This window comes from Pelophylax lessonae (assembly GCF_965119305.1).
Source record: "Pelophylax lessonae genome assembly, chromosome: 10".
NCBI lineage: Eukaryota > Metazoa > Chordata > Amphibia > Anura > Ranidae > Pelophylax > Pelophylax lessonae.
The window spans coordinates 76,788,049-76,807,952 of record NC_138777.1 but is presented as its reverse complement, the minus strand read 5'-3'; the positions used below and the strand labels follow the sequence as shown (position 1 = coordinate 76,807,952).

General features: G+C 42.8%; 1 protein-coding gene across 1 annotated transcript in view; it reads right to left on the bottom strand.

Annotated features, from left to right (window-relative positions):
- The window catches only part of LSP1 (lymphocyte specific protein 1), a 158,506-nt gene that overhangs the window by 6,512 nt on the left and 132,090 nt on the right, over nt 1-19,904 (bottom strand). Inside the window, exons 7-12 of the mRNA XM_082269886.1 lie at nt 18,832-18,875; nt 14,701-14,782; nt 11,982-12,116; nt 9,429-9,527; nt 9,273-9,347; nt 2,305-2,389 (exon numbers count right to left, since the gene is read on the bottom strand). Coding sequence (XP_082126012.1) covers nt 2,309-2,389; nt 9,273-9,347; nt 9,429-9,527; nt 11,982-12,116; nt 14,701-14,782; nt 18,832-18,875 — 516 coding nt within the window. The 3' untranslated portion in view covers nt 2,305-2,308. The remainder of the gene's footprint in view (nt 1-2,304; nt 2,390-9,272; nt 9,348-9,428; nt 9,528-11,981; nt 12,117-14,700; nt 14,783-18,831; nt 18,876-19,904) is intronic.

Sequence of the window (19,904 nt, the reverse complement as noted above, 5' to 3'; positions counted from 1 at the left end):
TTTTAATGAATATATGACTGCATTTATTTGTGTTTTTGGATCTGTCTGGAGTTTGGCTTTAAATCAGAACAGAAATAACTGGTAATATAGTGGGAGGGATATTCCTTAATATCTTTTTGTCTTCCTGTCCAGTTACTGATAAATTCAATGATCATTTTAAGCCTTCTTTAGTCTTAAGATGGCAGTGAATGTATTATAAGAGGCTACACTCGAGGCTATCTCAATTCTAGGACAGTCTTTTTACACTTGTGAAAAACGAGTAGGTGTTTAATATATCTTGTTTTATGTTTTCAAGTCTTTTCCTATTGGATCTGCTCTCTGCTTTTTCTGTGCACTGCAGGTTCTACTAAGGCGACAATGGACACATACCAATTGATGAGGGTGGGAATAAAAAAATATTAGGAAGGTAGAGAGGTAAATACATCAGCAAAATGTGCAGGTGCATTGACAATTTGCTCTTTAGTTTGTAATAATGTTTTTGCTAGTTGAGCTACATTGTACCTGTCCCTTGGAAAGCATTGTCTTGCCAGCTGAATCAACATTTTCTAACACTCACAGTACTGGTGACATCACAGACTTGTGCACAAAGGGGTTGATTTACTAAAGGCAAATGGACTGTGCAGTTTGCTAGATCACTAAAAAAAAAAAAAAATACAGTTTTTTTATTTTCCTTGCATATGATTCTTAAGTATTCTTTGAAAAGTTTTATCTCATTTACTAAGATCTGGAGCAACTGCACTTTGCACAGTCTATTTGCCTTTAGTAAATCAACCCCAAAGCATCTCAGGACCCAGTGCACCTGTGCAAGTAGATGATGCACCACCGTACCCTATACCCAAGGTCCTAACTCACATTGATGGCCGGCCAAGTGCTGCCTGCAGATTGCATACTACTCTAAAATAATATTACATCAAATCTTATTTGATGTTGACATTAAGGGCTCCATGAAGGCTCAATGTTTGGGTGATCATATATGGGATGATTTTGTTGTAACTAAAAAAAAAAAATTCTCCACTTAGCTGGACTACAAAAGGCAGTCTCAGAATTTTTAGATGGAAAGATTACACTCTTTGGATTATAAGTCTGTTAATGTAGTAGAGATAAGTTAGCACTGTGCTGTAGTGTCTAAGGAGGATTTATTTGAAGGTCACCCAACATGCACTACATGGTAGATCAGCATAATGGGTAAAAAAAAAAAAAAGAAAAAAAAAAACATAGTTCAAGAGTTCAGTTCTAATTGCTGATTAACAAGATCCGCATTGCATAGACCTGTTCAATAAAAATCTAATGCTTATATGTACAATTAAGGAACTGACTGCACACATTTAGAAAGGTTAGTCCACCCAAAACTGATATGTCAGCATTTGCTAGATGCTGGAATTCAAGCCTAATTTCCGGTGTTCTCCATGCAATATCTTCAACCTGAAGCGGTCTTCCACAGTACTGTCTGCTACAAATTGTCTTCTGTCCTCTGGGTTAAATGATGCACAGCAGAGAGATTACCATGCGAGTGCAGGGTGTGTCACGACAATGCCCTACACTCAGTGTAAAGTTAGATATCAGCACTGCCATCACATCAACTCCATCCTCTGCACCATCGAAGTCCACCTAGGATGCCCGAGGAAGAGGACCGTGCATCACATGACCAACCTGATGACATCTAAAAAGGTTAGTATAAATAAAAACAAACCTACATAAGGAAGGGGGTGATATGCGGCAGGAGGGCTGCACCCGGAGCTGGCCTTCAGGCCAACTCACAATTTCTACTATTACGATTTTCGTACTCTGCCTTTACACCTTTGGCGGCAATTAAAAAGCAAGATTATTTCTTTTATATTATAAAGGGGGAAAAATGGGATACTAACATGCAAAGGTTGGACAGAATTTAGGAAGCAGAAAGGAAAAGTAGGCAATTATAGAAAGAAGATCTAATTGTTGGGGGTCCTCCAGATGTAGAAGAAGGCAGGGACAACCACTCTCCACTATACCCAAAATACCATATCAGTTTTAAGTGGCCTGGTTCTAAATGCATTGTCCAGTTTCCCAGTTTGCCTTCGTCATTTTAATGACATGAGCACATCAATATCAGATAACTCAAAGTACACCTCCCATGGTGCTCAGCTGGTAGATAGATGCTCACAAGGAAAAGTTGGAATGCAAAAGTTACCCCTTTCTGCATGGACTGAAAGGACAAATTAAATGGAACACGAGAGGAAACAAAGAAAGTGAATGATATGATCTGAATAAATATAAGAAGGAAGTACAGAAAGACAAGAATGTAATGCCATGGACATCTTTAAATACCTCATCAAGGCTCGTCCACTAAGATCTTCTCATATTTTCCATGTCCAACTGGAACAAACTTGTACTTTTTAGAGGAAGTCGCATTCTGCGGGAGAGAAAGAGTCGGAGGTCAATTCAGGAATGAGTGTTCTATTTTCCATGAATTCATATTAAGTTCTATTTTCCATGAATTCATATTAAGTCTTTTATGCAAGTCACAATTCCTGATTTTGCCCTTTTATTGTAAGTCTGAGAGTGCATTAGGATTATTCCTGTAAGAAATAATATATATAGCTTAGTACATGCATACATGTGCTTAATAAAATTGTCGGCTGACAAACGCCTTTGTATTCTAAGAAAGTTAGGATCTAATGTCACTTTCAGCAGAATGGTAAGTTGGAGCCTATTCATATTCCTGTGGTAAGTTGTAGTGCATTGCCTCATGCCATGTCAACATGCAGTATGCCACACATCGTGTGTTGCATTAACAGGACCCTATCAGTGCAGGGTTAGCTGTAGCTAAAACCATACCCGCTAAAAGAGGGAATAGACTTCCCTTTCCATCAGCCTATCTCTTAAAACATTGCCACTTTGTGGCTCTCCAGTTTGAGCCTTTACAAGTATCTGGTGTGAGAAATCCTGCGCCTGATGGCCTAGGAAGACAGGTATTCAACTGACCCACCTGTCAGAATTCTTGTCAGGAGCAGTGAAACGGCAGTCTTAACACCAGGGCTGCCAGAAAGGTTGGTATATTGCCTCTTCATTTAGCAGGTATGCTTTTGAAATGCAAGTCACTGTCGATAAGGTCACTTAAGGCGGGTCACTTAAAGGCAGCCTATTAATTATAATGGGCTGCTAGCATCAAAATGTACCTAAAACCAAACCTTTTTTTTTAATTCATCATACTACAATGCCTAAATGTATCTCGGTTGCAGTGTAAGCAACATGCATCCGTACAGCAGCACACCACCGATTGTGCACTGCAGTAACGTGGTACAACACACAATTTACTATGCGGTGAGTTTACTGAACATTACAGCCTGGATGTGAAGCCAGCGACCTTATTGGCAGTGCAGTTATTGAGTCTTCAAGTGGTTGTACCGGGATGGATGATGCCTGCGCTTGACAGAAAACACCCCAGTACCGTTTTTAGAGCTGGCAGTCAGCTCTCTTGTAATAGCAATCAGATAGGCTAGCTATTACATGCAGCGCAAGGGGATGTCCCCCTCCCACGGCTTGCTCATCATTACATAGTCTTTCTAGATGGTGTTAAATTTCCATCAGCTCTGCCAGAGAAATTAAAGTAGATCTATAGACAAAAACTTTATTTTTCATTTTGGATACAGTACGGGAGGTTTATAACCCGTCAGATTTTTTTCCTGTCTAAAACAAAAAAAAGTTTTGCCTTTAGGTATACTTTAAGGCCCTTTTTACATGGGTGCCTTGGCTGTGCGCATCCAGCTTGCTCAGCGGTGGAATCGCTCCGCTAATCCCCACTGAGCAGGCAGATGACAGGTTCTGTCTGTTCTGCTGTGCGGACATAGCCCCGCCCCCCTTTATGGGAAAATCGGATGGAAACGAACCGTCTGTCCATTTTCATTCGATCCAGATGGAAAATAAGACCACCATCCGTCTGGTTTTTGCAAGCAGGATCGGATCGGATGGCGGCAATGTGTCCGCTGACATCCACTGCTCCCAATGGGAGACTGAAAGGTCTGATCAGGTCCACCTGAAACTTGGACAAGCGGACCTGATCAGACAGCCCGTGTGAAAGGACTCTTAAGCCCCGTTACACACTATCAGATTATCGAATGATCTGTCGTCCGTTTTTTGTGGCATGCTAGTCTGATGTGGAAAGTGAAGAGGTTTTTTTCATACGAATTTTCCCATACGACAGAATTATACTTCAGAAGTGATGTCATGTGCTGGATTGCTTTCTATGTGTTCTTTCGTCTCTGAGCAGGCCTAGTCTTGCTCTTAAGATTTTTTCCCGTCGAAATCTGTACTAATGAGACGCAAATCAGACATTGTATTACGGACAACAAAAATTTTATAGCCGGCACATCAGGATTTTGTCAGCCGAAAAGTAGGAGTTGGCTGTCGAAAGCACCATACTAACAATCCGAAAATCGGCAGATCGGTCGTCGGACGAATTTTCCCTACAGATTTTCTTATCGAGTGTACGGGGCTTAAGGCAATAACTCCAGAAGATGACAAACATTGTTGTTTTCTATAGGAGCTCTGTTAGTTCAGGGATAGACTGCAAGCACGCATGAACAGCTTTATACTTGTAAGTTGTTTTTTTTTTTTTGCCCCTATAAAAACACATGCACATCCTATGTGTGGTCCAGGTCTTAAGCAGGCCATAGACGATTCGAATTTCGTTCGAAAATCGTAAATGGCAGTGTTATCGAACGATTTTCGTATCGTTAGTGTGGTATGTAAAACGTTCGATTTTCGTACGACAGCAAAAATTCACATATCCAACATGTTGGGTTTTTTTGCGAAAATCGGCCGAATTTCGTATCATTAGTGGGGGAGTTGTATGATTTCGCCTAACAAAACACAGAACAGTAGGGAGTGTGTCCGGTAGAGATGTGGTTAAAAGGCACAAAAAATAGTGTTTTGTCGTACGATTTTCGGCTCACATTGATGGTACACTCGATGATGTGCACGAGTGCCGCTTTCGTTTATCGAACGATAAATCGTACGAAATTCGAATCGTCTATGGCCTGCTTTATACAGCATTGGTGGAGTGCAACAGAGGGTAAATTAATGAATCAGAAAGTCCAGAATCAGCCTAATTCACTTAACCTGGAGGAAACCCTGTACTGGGGTAGTATAGAAGTTGTCCCTGCTACCCTCATTTTCCGGAAATACTAATTCCCTGGCTGCCATGATGAAAGTAGCTTCACCACTTTCCAAGAAGACTGACCTGGAGCAAAAATTGAGGCTGTGACTCTGATCTGGATGCTTGTTCTAGGTCAGCATCTCCGAAGGCTGTGAAGCCAGGGGATAAGCATTTCCAAAAGGATATCAGCAATTGCACAATCCATATTTTTCTAAGTTCTTGCTTATTTAAAGCACTGTTTATTTTAAACAAATTTATTTATTTATTTTATTTTTTTATTGTTTGCAAAGCCGATACATTTTTGCATGTCGGTGTTGCAGCCACTTCCTGCACTCCAGCAATAACTGCATGGCCTGGGTGGGTTTCCTAATACTGATGACAGTAGACCATGACTGCAGCGTGTGCACACTATTTGAAGCTTGAATGAAAAATCAGACGACGTTCGCTATGTGGGTGGCTCCGTAGGCCACCTCCCACCCCCAAAAAAAAAAAAAAAAAAACATGATTGAGCTGGGCGGAAAATTGTCAGTCAAACAATGCCTGAATCCAATCAGATGCAGCTGCTCTTAAGCATTCTGACAGGCGCGGACTATGGCTGTCAGAATACAAAAGCCACAGAGGGAGATCTATCTGCCCGGTGGATGGAGGAATCGGTTTTCATTCAGCCTAACTTTAGACCCAACTAGAAGACAGAAACAGTGTTGCCACCTCAAAAACAGGAAATGCCTGAACAAGTATATTCATGGCAGGATCACCAGGTATTATATTAATGCAAATTAGGTTAACATAATAAAGCTTATATGCGATTTTAACTCACTTTACATGTTTGTGAATCAAGCCCAGTGTGTCTCCAGCATTCTCAGAACTGTATTTAATTGCGCAAGAACTGGAGAGCTAAAGGCGTTCCGCTTCCTTTTTTATTGAAAGCTAATATCACCATAAATTATACTTGGCTTAGTCTAGCCAGCGCCTAGTCAGCAGTTGTAGGAAACCCATTACCTGAAATGTCTCTGGGGGTAGGGAGCATTTTTTTTAGTTTATGAATAGAAGTGTATTTTTGGCTGTGGCTGGCAGCATTTAGCTGAAAACAGTATCTAGAGTGCTTAAGAGATTTTCCAGGAGGAACATTTACGCTCCTCAAATCTGTTTTAAGTCTAGCTGACAAAAAATAAACCTTGTACATTTTTTTTTTTAATAAAATATATTTAAACCAAACACTGGACTTTTCTTATTTTCTCCTTTTTTGTCTGATTATACCTTTAAAAGTGTTTTGTTATATCGGTTTGAAAAGTGCAAAAATATCCCTTGATCCTGCCAGAAGTCCAGTAAATTAGAATGTAGAATAAAATATTTAATATTTTTGAATTTTATATACCGCAAGCAGGTGGCACTTTGTGCACGATCTTGCAGGTTTTTTCCCCTTAACACTGGTTGTTTAAAGCGCTCAGTACCTCAAAGTAAACTTTACACACAAGAGGAGTCAGATTAGATGAGAGGCAACATACCTCAACTTTCTGAGCTGAGAAATTGGGGCAAAATATGCAGTCTTAGGACACACCCCTCAATACAAAAAAAAAAAATGGGTTAAATTCTTTTTTCCTAGTACTACATTCCCTATACAATGACTTTGTTTAAACTACAAATGCTATAATTTAGCAACTGGATCAATGTAAAATTACACTTTTGGTCATTAAAGCTTAACTTAAAGAGAAAGTAAACCCTCCTCTGTAACTTGTACCTATAGGTAAGCCTATATTAAGGCTTACCTATAGGTACTGTAAATATCTCCTAAACATGTACCGTTTAGGGGATATTTACCTTACATGCAGCCAGTGACGTCACTGGCGCATGCGCTCTGAAGGAACGGCCGCTGGTGCCGTTCCTTCAGAGTCCCGTGCCGTGACCGTCGGCTCCCGTGCGCGTGCGCAGGGGTGTTGTCACCGCGACTCCGGCCAATCAGATGGCCGGATGCCGCGATCCCGGAAGACGGGAGACTGAACATGTCGCCCGTCATACAGGTGAGTGAGCGGCACAGCGGGGGCTCGTTGTAAGGTAAGTATTTCATAATGAGCTAGTATGCGATGCATACTAGCTCATTATGTGTTTTTTTTTTTTTTACAACCTGAAAGACAAAGTTAAACGAGTTTACAACCTCTTTAATGACAGGAATAATGGAGTTTTTTTTTTTCTTTTAAGCCCGTAGCGTGTGAAACCCACTCAAAAGACTTAACACCCGGTGCAGAAAAAGTGCACACACGCAAACGTGAAGAAACACAAAAACTGCACAGGGTGTGCGAAAATGGTCTGGCCTCCGAAGAGGTTGGACCTATACCTTGATCCCCCGGGGCGCAAGACTCCTGACAGGGACTGAGGTACTTCCTATGGTTTGCCTGGCCGAGACCTGGCAAACCCCGTTCTCCAGGGGGACTGCCGAATGGAGTTGGTTTACTAGAGGCAAATAGACTGTGCATTTTGCAAAGTGCAGTTGCTTCAGAGCTAAGTGAGGTAAAGCTTACTTTGCAAAGAATACCCAAAAAAAAAAAAAAAACAGCATTTTTGCTCGAACATGATTGGATGATGAAGTCAGCAAAATGTTTGCTCATTTACAAAGCTCTGGAGCAACTGCACTTCCAGAGTGCAACTTCCCTTTGCAAAGTGCACAGTCTGTTTGTCTTTAGTAAATCAACCCCAATGTGTATTGTCCAGCTTGTAAGTATGCATTGCTAATGCAGGAGGAACTGCTGGGGAAAGAAATCACTGTAGTAGACAGTACTGATACAAAGAAAGGTTTTTAGGTCCTACTCAGATTCGATGCCCCACTGCATGCTGACCACATGTGGGTCGCTCGCTGAGCAGTGCCTTCATTGATAGAATAGCTTGCATTTTTTTTTTTTTTTCAATGAATACAAAGTGTTCTCTGACTGGACAAGATTGAGAGGATATGCAATAGCTTCACAATCTCCACCTTGTTCAATCAGAGAAGGTCTTCTATTTACTGAAAATACAAGGCGCTCTATGAATGGCAGCGGTGCCCTGTAGTCAGTGTGCAGTGGAGCAGCCACTTGCATAGAACCCAAGATTCAAAATAGAGCTATCACTATAGTAATGTTGACTTCCAGAGTGATTCCCCAGCGGTTCTTCAGGTAAGAGATATGCATACATTGTGTCAAGCTGGACCAATGCAAATATGAATTCAAATAATTCCTTGAGTTCAGCTTAAATGGTGCATTTTGCAGAGGTCTACACATCAGACCAGAAAGGGGGACAACTAAAGAGAAACCCAGGAACCTGGTTCTAAAAGATGGATAGTCCCTACAAATTAGGGCCATTTGGGAGCTTGGAGTACCATTAAAGCAGTCAGCAGTACTTCTTCCAGCAAGACATCTCTGCCAGGATAAAACTGGGAAAACTAACTTACTCTCAAACAGGTGGCCCTCCAGCTGTTGCAGAACTACAATTCCCATGAGGCATTGCAAGGCCGACAGATACAAGCATGACTCCAAAGGCATGATGGGATTTGTAGTTCTGCAACAGCTGGAGGGCCGCCAGTTTGAGAACCCTGCTTTAAAGTGAACCTGTGCCTTACCCATGCAGTGCAAAAGCAACAGGTTGGCCTCAAAGCCTTTTCTTCACATTATCAGTTTATCTTCACTCACTGCTGCTTAGTTTAGCCATTGGGAGAAATGCAAACCCCATGTATTGAGCAGCATGTGACCTATGTGGCAATCCCGGTGATTGAGGAGTGAGAGAAAAGTAAACATATGCTAGGGATAGCTAATTAAAATGCATGGGCAAAGCACAGGGTCACTTTTACAAGACTAAGGCTGGGTTCACACTATTGCGAATTGGATGCGGGTTTGCATGCATCTAATGCGCATGTCAGAAGACTGTGACCGGCTCTCTATTGAGCCGGTTCACATATCTCCAATGCGAATTGCACAGCAGTCCTGTGCATCTATTGGTCCATTTTAGGTCAGAATTCAGCCAAAAATTCAGACCGTAATTAGACATGAAACGTTGAACAGGGACACACTGGACCCCTACTGTGAGTCGCTCTGTGCGGCAATGTGAACCCAGCCTTAATAGGAATCAATGAAGCATAAAATGCTTTTCGATTGCACAGATATTTTAATGTCACCTTATCCAATTGTCCGGACTTGGGGCCCTGTTCCCACAAACTCTTCTTGCTCAGTACATCTCCTGGCTTCACTTCCTGCAAATGGAAATCACAACTTATGATGATATCACTTAGTCCGCATGGCGAAGCATATTTGCAGTGAGTGCATTAGCTTACTGTGAGTTTTGGAGGGGATGCCTGCCCATCTGGTTCTGCCTTTCCTTTACCCCACTGGTTGATCATGTCTGATACACCGATGTTGATGCCTTCTGTATCCTGTTTAAACAAAACAATAAATCCAATGTGCAAGAAGCTAACACAGTAAATTAAATGACAAAGGATAATGGCGCAGGAAAATAGTAAAAACACTGGATGGCTAAGATTCTAAAGTCCTTAACAGGAGTCCATGGTTATAAAATAATAAAGTTCATATGTGGAGGTACACCATGCTAGCGGCAGCTCCCCATAGAGTGAAGCAAATCTCTGCAGAAACCAAAAGGGAACAAATGGGGGGCGCCAGCCTAGGTGCAGCAGATTAAAACAAAGATTTATTTATAAAAAAGTCAAACGGCTACTCACAAAAGCAGGATTTAAATAGGCATATCTCAATTAATATGGTCTGGGCCAGATGGAGATGTCCTGGTGTAAGCCACAGATGGTATGCCCCTCATAGCCAGGCATGTCTGAACCGGGAGTTGTCAGCCAGGTAAGCCACAACAAGCGTGGAACACACGGAGGGCCGGGGCCAGAGGCGACATCCAATGGGAGACCCGAGGTAGCCATTTGACTTTTTATGAATACATTTTTGTTTTAATCTGCTGCACCTAGGCTAGCGCCCCCCACCCCCATGTGTTCCCTTTTAGTAAACTAAATGGGGGGGAATTTACTAAAACTGGTGCACACAGAATCTGGCACTGCTCTGCATAGTAACCAATCAGCTTCCAGGTTTTATTGGCAAAGTTTAATTGAACAAGCTGAAGTTAGGAGCCGATTGGCTACCATGCACAGCTATGCCAGACTCTGTGCTCCAGTTTTAGCAAACTTCCCCCAATATTTACATGGAATAGAGATGGCATAGCAGCCTCATCTCCCCATTTTAACAGGTTTGGTCATAGAAAAAGCTATTAGATACATCAGGTGGTAAGGAGTGCATATGGACACTGTTAGGCCTCCAGTCCTTACACGTGAGGCATTTAGCACCCCGTACATCCCATCCTGGTAAATTGGTCCCCCTATCAAAGTCTATGGCAGGCTGCAGCTCGCCTGGGATGAACACTGTATCGAGTGTAACTTGCATTTTGGGCCTTATGCTGAATGCCCTGAACTCTTCGGGGAGTTTCTAATTACTGTGTGCTGGCCCAGCTCCGCCACACATCACCTACCTACATATCTTATGTAGCAGCTGGGGGAGGGGAGAAGGTGAAAAGCAGGGGTCTTCAAACTATGGCCCTCCAGTTGTTCAGGAACTACAATTCCCATCATGCCTAGTCATGTCTGTGAATTTAGTTTTACTATGCCTCATGGGATGTGTAGTTCCGCAACAGCTGGAGGGCCATAGTTTGAAGATGCCTAGTATAGGGTCACTTGAGAGACAACACAGTCTCCTGACATCACATCTACGATGACGGGACTCTGCAGCAGTCTCAAGGTATTTGGATGTGTATGTAAAGGGGGGGGGGGCTGTACAGGTAAACAACATTTTAAATGCACATATAATGATTTGAGCAGATTGTTGTTGAAATGAATAGTCTGGGGACAGGGTTTCTCCTTAAGGCTATTTTCACGCTGGTCCACTGCAAAAAGTTGATTTTACCCCTTTTGCAGTGTGGTTTTTAAAAAGACATGCAACTCAAAAACCGCACCAAAAATGCATCGCGGGTGGGGTTTCACTGCATTTTTCATTGTTTTCAATGGGAAGGTGTGTTTTTAGTTCCATTTTTTTTTTTTTTTTTTTTAACTACCCAAACATGCTTCAAAAATGCTGCAATTTCTTTTTGCCACAATGGAAGCACACCGCCCCAGTGTAACACATTCATTGATTGTAAAGGCAAGCATTGCTATTGAGCAAAGCGCTTTTTTTTATTTTTTTTTTATTGCAAAATCATTTGAAAAACTCCTCAGTGTGAAAGCAGCCTAAAGGAAATCTACCAAATAATTTATATTACTGGCACACTAGACATTTTATAATTTAATGACATTTACAAATGACCTGTTTTAACCTGCAGTTAGCTTTCAATTGCCATTGCTGACCCCATTTGAAAACTGCAAATTACCTGGCTGTCATTGATCCAATGGCTTCCATACATTCTGGGTCAATACACAGAACAAGCATAAAGCAAGTAGTGCGAGTGGAGACAGGACTCCGGAATTTGCTACAGGTCAGTGACAAAGTACTGAAGCCATTGCATAGGCATGAGTCGTCAGGCAACTAGCATTTTCAACTGGAAAGGCAAATTTCCGTTCTGTTCTCAGAACAGGTTATGTGTAGAGTCCACTTACAGGATTGTGTCCACATGCACATTTATCATATAATATTTGTTCGTTTTAGCATGCATTGCATTAGGCAGTCCCTTTATTATCATCAATTGGCTGCCAGTGCACCACAACACTGAAAATCAACAGAAGCACAACGCACTGCACTTAGCTTTGTGCAGGAAAACAGAAGCATTTGAAGTATGAACTATAAATGAAGCACATAGTACATGCATGTACTGTAAATAGAGGTCATACCTTACAAGGGGATGCCTTGGAGGCTGCAGTGATATCCCCAGCCTCCCATCGGTTCTTTATGTTTGCTACAGGATCTGAAGGGCTAAGCATCTCTAAAGATGGCTGCCGAACTAAGCGGCCTGGCTTAGCGGAAGTCTGCGGGACAAGGAGAAAAAGAAAGAATCAAATATCACAGTTTCTTGTGCAAAAAGCAGCAGGATTATACTAATATGTGACCCTGAAAATCTCAGAAAAGCAACAACCATGGAGGTATATGTGTATGCAAATACAAAAGTGTCAGCTAACCTCCGTGTGTATTCAAAGACCAAAACAGCTCATACAGTGTATTAGGACATCGCTTTATTGTAGCAATTTGAGGAGGAGGACTGCTCCATCCCATAAAGTAGAAACAGATGCTGTGTGCAGAACGTAGCAATGTTGGGGCTCGTTTACACAAGCGTTGCCCTCTGAAGAGTGATCGCTTTCAGTGGGGCATTTGACAGGTGGGGAGGCGATATATCGTCGGCTGTTTAACACCTTAGCCCTAAGCTGGCCATACAGGGATCAAAATTTGGCCAGTTCAGCAGGGACTGGCCAAATTTCTATCCATGTATGGGCTGGCTGGTTTTACGCAAGTTGATTTATCATTCTACTTGTATACAACCAGCCTGTCATTTTTCCCTGAATGATTAGTGCTGCTAGCTATAGCCTGCAATGCTAATCATTGTGTTCTGCCGGCAGAAGGGGTTCCCCTGTCAACACTGATTGTGTTGATGGGGGAACCAAGCAATTTTTTCCTCCCTTTCACCCATGGTGGAAGGAAAGGAAATTGCATATTCTATGGCCTGCCTTGATTCCCCTATCATCACAGTCTGTGTTGATCGGTGAATCACTCCCCCCAGGGGCGTACATACAAGGGCCGCCAATGCGATCCGGTCCTATTATCCAGTGGGCACGTGCAGCACTCCCTGTACGTCTGGATAGGAGGGTGGCATATAGAGGAACTGATCCCCCCCCCCCCCATGTAGCCACTAAATGCCTGCTTCTCCTCTCCCTCCTGCAGTTATTCAGCAGCTGCAGGAAGTAAATGGGGCTCATCAGTTCCTCCACATGCTACCTCATTGTTGTCCTGCTTTTCTGGGCTCCTGTGTGCTTCCCTGCCCCCACCCATAGCCCTGCCAGGTTGCCCCTCTCCCATATCCCACAGGCTGCTGTTGGGGGGAAGGGGGGGGGGATCTGTCAGGATGGAGAGCAGGGAAGGAGACAGTAAATGCGTCATACTGGCTCCTTCCTTGTTCTAATAAATAGAGTCAGTGATCGGTACTCTGTATAGAGCCATTCCTGTTCCTGCTGAGGCTGCAGAGAATGCAGAGAAAGGGACTGATGAATCTGTTCAGTCCCTCTGTTTCAAAAGTGAGACATCAGGGGTCTGTTTAGATTCCTGATATGTCACCAAAGCCTCCCAATGTGGGTCCTAAAAAAAAAATATGTAAAAAAACAATAAACTACCGACACCAGTGGCTGAACCACCAGGGTCGCAAAGGTCGCATAAGTCGCATTTGCGAGTGGGCTCTGGCTCTCCGCCACCGTGGGGGAACCACAAGATGGCAGCCCACTGTGGAATCGTAATAAAGGCTCCCATGATGGGAGTAAAGGGCCCTGGGATTAGTGGGAAGGGCCCCGGTCAGGGGGCCCTTTATGGTTTCTTGGGACTGGGGCCCTGAAGTCTCAGTGTACTGACAGTGAAAGGTTTCCCCACAGACAGAATACAATGATCAATGCTGGCAGCTATAGCCACCGGCAGTGATCACATGCATAAAACTTGACAGGCTGGATGTATTGAAGTCGACTGTGTTGATTTGAAACACCCTGCCCATAGTCTGATCGAAATTTGGATCTATCTATGGCCGGGCTTAGACCTAGATTACATTTGTAGTTGAAGGGCAGTAAACAGCAGTTGAGCTGCATTTTTACCACCTCCAACCACCCACCAACAAGCTGCAAAGACAGCCAAACAGGAGTATACATCTGCCGCGGCTGCGATGCTTTTCATCATGATGCAGCAATGGTGATCCCTTCCATGTTTAGCAGGCAGTGCTGTCCGCCAAATGCAACTCATTCAAGTGAAAGGGGCCATGCCATAAACACTTGCAATGCATGCAGTTGCGGTGGTGCAGGGGTTAGAACATGTGGTTGGTGCAGGGGTTAGAACATGTGGTTAAGGGCACGATAGACTGCCTCCACCCCACCTGACAAATGCCTTCTGTAAAGCAATAGATCGCAGATTGCTCCTCAGAGGGCTACCACAAGTGCTTAGTCCTCTGGACACTGGGTGTTTAGCTCTGGCACACGAGACTCCTGCACTTAGCTGTGGGAGGGCACATTCGCTGTCTATGACAGTGAAAGCTACTGCGACTGATGGTATGTACAATTAGGGCAGTATGTGCCCAGGAGCGAATGGCCAGATCACAAGCAGTCAGCATTCTGGGCCTTTGTCCCTGAGTGCAAACTGCTCCAAACAGAAGTACCATTAAATGCAACGCCCAGCCCTGTCCAGCCACAACGAGTTTGATAGGCCTCATGCACCAGGACTAAATTCCCAATGTGCATGCAGCTTTATAGAAAGGAAAGATCAAGCCACAACTAGAGAACCACAATTATTGAGTTTCTGATATAGTCCCAGCTTGGTTGCTCAGGCCTACTTGAATCTCTGAGAGATTGCGGATATGTTGTCATTTACCTCTATAGCATGTGTGTACTGTTCCAGGCGGTCATCGATCTTGTGTATTGGAAGGGGTGGTTCACTCCTCTTCATACTGTTACTGTAGGTAATAGAGAGTATAATGATTTCAATACACTAGAAATTGGACAAGATAGACATAGCAAGAGAAATGTGAAAAAAAGAACACATTGGCTCATGGCCTACAAACATTTGTGTTGACGAGAAGTAAGCAGCTCTCCATAAGCGGACAGGCCCTCTTCCTATTACTATATAGATTCAGGTCATAAAAGACTCCGTCTCCACTTTGGTGCGCTATGATTTTGTATTGAGCTCTGTCCCTCGTAGTTATGTTGGTGAGACAAATATTGCACAGCATGATGTAAAGCCAAACAATGTGTCTAAAGCCCTTTGGTCAATCACACTCTTCCTACCAGAGGCCTCGGGAAGAGGTCCAAAGACATGAGCAATTTCTCCTACTGTGGTATGGACAAGGACCAGGAGTGAAATGATCTAAATTGCAAGAAGCATATTTCAAATAGTCATTGAATGTTTATTACTTTAACTCCATTTGTATCTAAACTATAATATCTGGTTGTTTAAGTGTTTCTAAACAAAGTGGAAGATGGTTAGAACCTCATGTTTTGCTGGGAAGATTCAATCCCATGAATTGACCTGAGACCATTACCACCAGGACTACAAGGGCTTGTTCATACTTGACTAAATTACTAACTCTTAAAACACTCCTATAGCTTCAATGCATTTTAGTATGGGCACTAGACTGGCGGCAATGGCCTTTAGTATGGGCACTAGACTGGCGGCAATGCCCTTTAGTATGGGCACTAGACTGGCGGCAATGCCCTTTAGTATGGGCACTAGACTGGCGGCAATGCCCTTTAGTATGGGCACTAGACTGGCGGCAATGCCCTTTAGTATGGGCACTAGACTGGCGGCAATGCCCTTTAGTATGGGCACTAGACTGGCGGCAATGCCCTTTAGTATGGGCACTAGACTGGAGTTTTACGAGTGTTTATGACGAGTTAAAAGCTAGAGGTGCACCGAATGGAAATGTTGCAGCCAAAACTAAAACCGAAAATGCAGGAGGCCCTTGGCCAAAAACGCACTACAGTGAATTTAACATGTTTTCCCTATGGGACACGTTTACAGCAATGCTTTTTTCAGCTGCTGTGTTTTTGGAAAGGGTCAGGGACTTTAAAGGCAAAACAGTGGTTTTCTGGTTCCAAAGACTTCAATGGAGAAGCTGCAGAAAAGCATGTAATGCATTTGTTGCAATTTGTGTTTTTTAATCTGCCCAACAACAATTTGTATCTAAACTATAATATCTGGTTGTTTAAGTGTTTCTAAACAAAGTGGAAGATGGTTAGAACCTCATGTTTTGCTGGGAAGATTCAATCCCATGAATTGACCTGAGACCATTACCACCAGGACTACAAGGGCTTGTTCATACTTGACTAAATTACTAACTCTTAAAACACTCCTATAGCTTCAATGCATTTTAGTATGGGCACTAGACTGGCGGCAATGCCCTTTAGTATGGGCACTAGACTGGCGGCAATGCCCTTTAGTATGGGCACTAGACTGGCGGCAATGCCCTTTAGTATGGGCACTAGACTGGCGGCAATGCCCTTTAGTATGGGCACTAGACTGGCGGCAATGCCCTTTAGTATGGGCACTAGACTGGCGGCAATGCCCTTTAGTATGGGCACTAGACTGGCGGCAATGCCCTTTAGTATGGGCACTAGACTGGCGGCAATGCCCTTTAGTATGGGCACTAGACTGGCGGCAATGCCCTTTAGTATGGGCACTAGACTGGCGGCAATGCCCTTTAGTATGGGCACTAGACTGGAGTTTTACGAGTGTTTATGACGAGTTAAAAGCTAGAGGTGCACCGAATGGAAATGTTGCAGCCAAAACTAAAACCGAAAATGCAGGAGGCCCTTGGCCAAAAACGCACTACAGTGAATTTAACATGTTTTCCCTATGGGACACGTTTACAGCAATGCTTTTTTCAGCTGCTGTGTTTTTGGAAAGGGTCAGGGACTTTAAAGGCAAAACAGTGGTTTTCTGGTTCCAAAGACTTCAATGGAGAAGCTGCAGAAAAGCATGTAATGCATTTGTTGCAATTTGTGTTTTTTAATCTGCCCAACAACAAAATGGCCAAAAAAAAAAAAAAAAAAAAAGGGCATAAAGATGAAAAACATGGCAAAATTGCTGTAAAAAAATCACATGTGCAAAAATGCAAAACACAGCATAATGCACTGTAGAATGCACCAATCGCAAACTGCATAAATGAAATCAAGCTTTATCACAGGAAAAGCTCAAGAAAAATGTATCTCTTTAAATTCTTTGTAGGTCCTCACACTGGTCCATTGTGCTTCTGTTGGTGTTAAAAATCCTGCTTGCTGCATTTTTGGTTAGAAAAAAAAAAAAAAAACGCACCAAAAACGCAGCAAGAATGCATCAATACGCGTTATGTTTTTAAATCACACAACCTATGAAAAACACATAAGCACAATAAAAGCGCACATTTTCGGCACCATTATCAGCACCTTTTCTTACTGGCAGAATGCCGATAATTTCAGTGCATCTCCATTAAAAACACTCCCTAAACACCCTATGCACAGTTTTGACACGTTTGATGTGCATTAAAACTCCTCCACAAACTCTTATTTTTAAAAGGGAAGTGACATTACAGGAAAACAAACAATTTGAAGTGTGGCTTTTTGGTGAAGGTTTCAGTTATTCTCCTTTGGAGAAAATGATTCCCAACTGTATGCACAGACCAGTTCACATTTTTTTTCATGCCTCATGCTTCTGTATGCAACACAGTAGCTTGAGGTTCTAGGATCATATCATTCTGGCCAGATTTCTACCTCCAGGATCCGAGACACATTGATGTCAGCCACCTTCAAGTAGCACAAACAGGAAGTGCATAGAAGGAAGTGACTGTCACCAGCACAACATCTTTCAAAGGGGGCAACCATCTAAGAGAGGACTTCTTTTATTTCACCTTACTTCTCTTATGTCTCCCCACCACTTTTCCCCTATTGCTGTTGCCTCCTAAGCCTTCTCCTTGACCCTCTCTTGCTGGAATTCTCCCTCCTGTGGAGTTTGATGGCCAAACTATTACAACCCTGACCCCCTCCCATGCACATCACACCAGCCTGCTGCAGTAACTTTCTACCCGAAAACCTTTGTTTTCCAGACGTTAGGCCCCCACTGCATCAGGACTCTGACTCATTGCATGACGCTCCTCATCCAGTCAACCCCTCCTTTACATGGGGGCCCTGGTTTTAAATTTTGTTTTTTGTTACCATTTCTTCTTATTTACCTGGCTCTCCCGAGTAATCTTTTCTTTACACAAACTATTTCTATTAATGACCAATTGTAATGAACAATTATTTTGGGATTGCCTCCCACCCGTGCATTAGGTTTACTCCTTAGGTTGTTTGGTATGGCCCGTTTGGTTGTTTTTTGTATTTATCTCTGATGTATCCGTTTAATTTCGATACATTTTTTGTGGGGAAAAAATAAAATAAATCTTTGATGGAGAGTGGAGATGGGCTACTACTGGATTGTCCAGCTATGATAAGAGGAGCGTGTCATGAGTGGAGCTATGGATTTGCTTTAGGACAGGGGTCTCGTACTGTTGTTGAACTACAAGTCCCATCATCATGCCTCTGCTTATGGGAGTCATGCTTGTTACTGTCAGCCTTGCAATGCCTCATTGGAATTGTAGTTCCAATGAGGAATTGTAGTTCTGCAACAGCTGGAGGGCTGGGCCACCAGTTTGAGACCCCTGCTTTAGGAGATTTGATCACTTAAATCCCAAAGAAGTCTAATATGCCAGCAGGAGACTTGGCACCCCAAACAGATGAGCTGGGTGACCCTTAAAGTGGAACTAAATCCTCCTGTTCTTTTCAGCTAAGGAAGCGGCCATCTTTGCCTCTGCACATGTGATCAGTTATGACACCAGTCATTTGATGGTTTGACAGTTTGCTTGAGAGCACAAGCAGATGTAACAGTTAGGCATGCCAGGAGTACAACTCCTGTTTAAACTGTAAAATCAATGGGTTTAGTTCGGCTTTAAATCAGAATATTTTAAACATTTTATTAAGGTGAGACACATACCTCTTCTGGATGGAACGATTCAGAATCTCTGTTCTCTCAGTTACCTAAAAAGAAGGATATAAATAGAACACTTTAGTTTATATTATTCAGTCACTCTTACAAAATTAACAAATCCATGTCCAGCAATAACCAAAGATTACAGTTAGTTGGTGGCCTTTGCACAAGGGCTCAGGGAGCCTCATTAATTGGAGGTGCTGCACACAGATTGTATGGTTAACACTTGAGCAGCTTTGTTAAAAAGGAACAAAAATACATTTGAAAAAATCTGAACGTCACCCTACTAACCATTTTAAAATGCATCCGAAATTGCTTCAACAAAAACAAAAACACACCACTCTGGCCCTAAGAGCAAGCAGAGTTGTTTAATCAACCTACTTGTGTGTGTCACTACACCATAAATTCATAATGAATACCAATTAATATATTTTAGGAAAAACATTTGCTCATTTGTAAGGGTCTCCATAATTCCACAGCTCTGCAATACTTTCACACTTTGCATACCCATGGCTGAAAAGGGATCTAAATACAAACAGTACCCATCAGAAAGCTGGCATTCGCATTACCTCTCCAAGAGGGCTTCTAGCACATTGTGACACAAAATACATGCGCTATCCTCATATTATCAGCTTCGGTTTTGCTTTTATTACTGCTTTTCCTCTCAAGGCTCACTTATTTCAATAGTTGGAGCTATATGTCATAGTGAGGAGCACAGGTGTGTTCAGACTAGGATCCCAACCCATGTGTGAGTCCACCAAGAAGCGGTCAACTGTCCCGGCCAATCATTTGTGGCCAGGGTATTTCCTGGCCCTCAGCCGCACACATACATGCCCCTTGAATATATACGAGTCTGCAGGGTTGGGAATGCCTCATCTGAACATGCCCAAGCTTACCACTAGTCATCAAAAATGTCCAACATCAAAAGTTACCTTATTTGGTAGTGGATGGAGTCATTGTAATCAATCCTTGTAATTAGGGTTGCACTGATACCGGTATCGATATTGAGTACTTGCAAATGCTCACAATACCTTTGAGGTATCAAAATAAATGGGCTAAAATTGCACTGAAAAGAATTG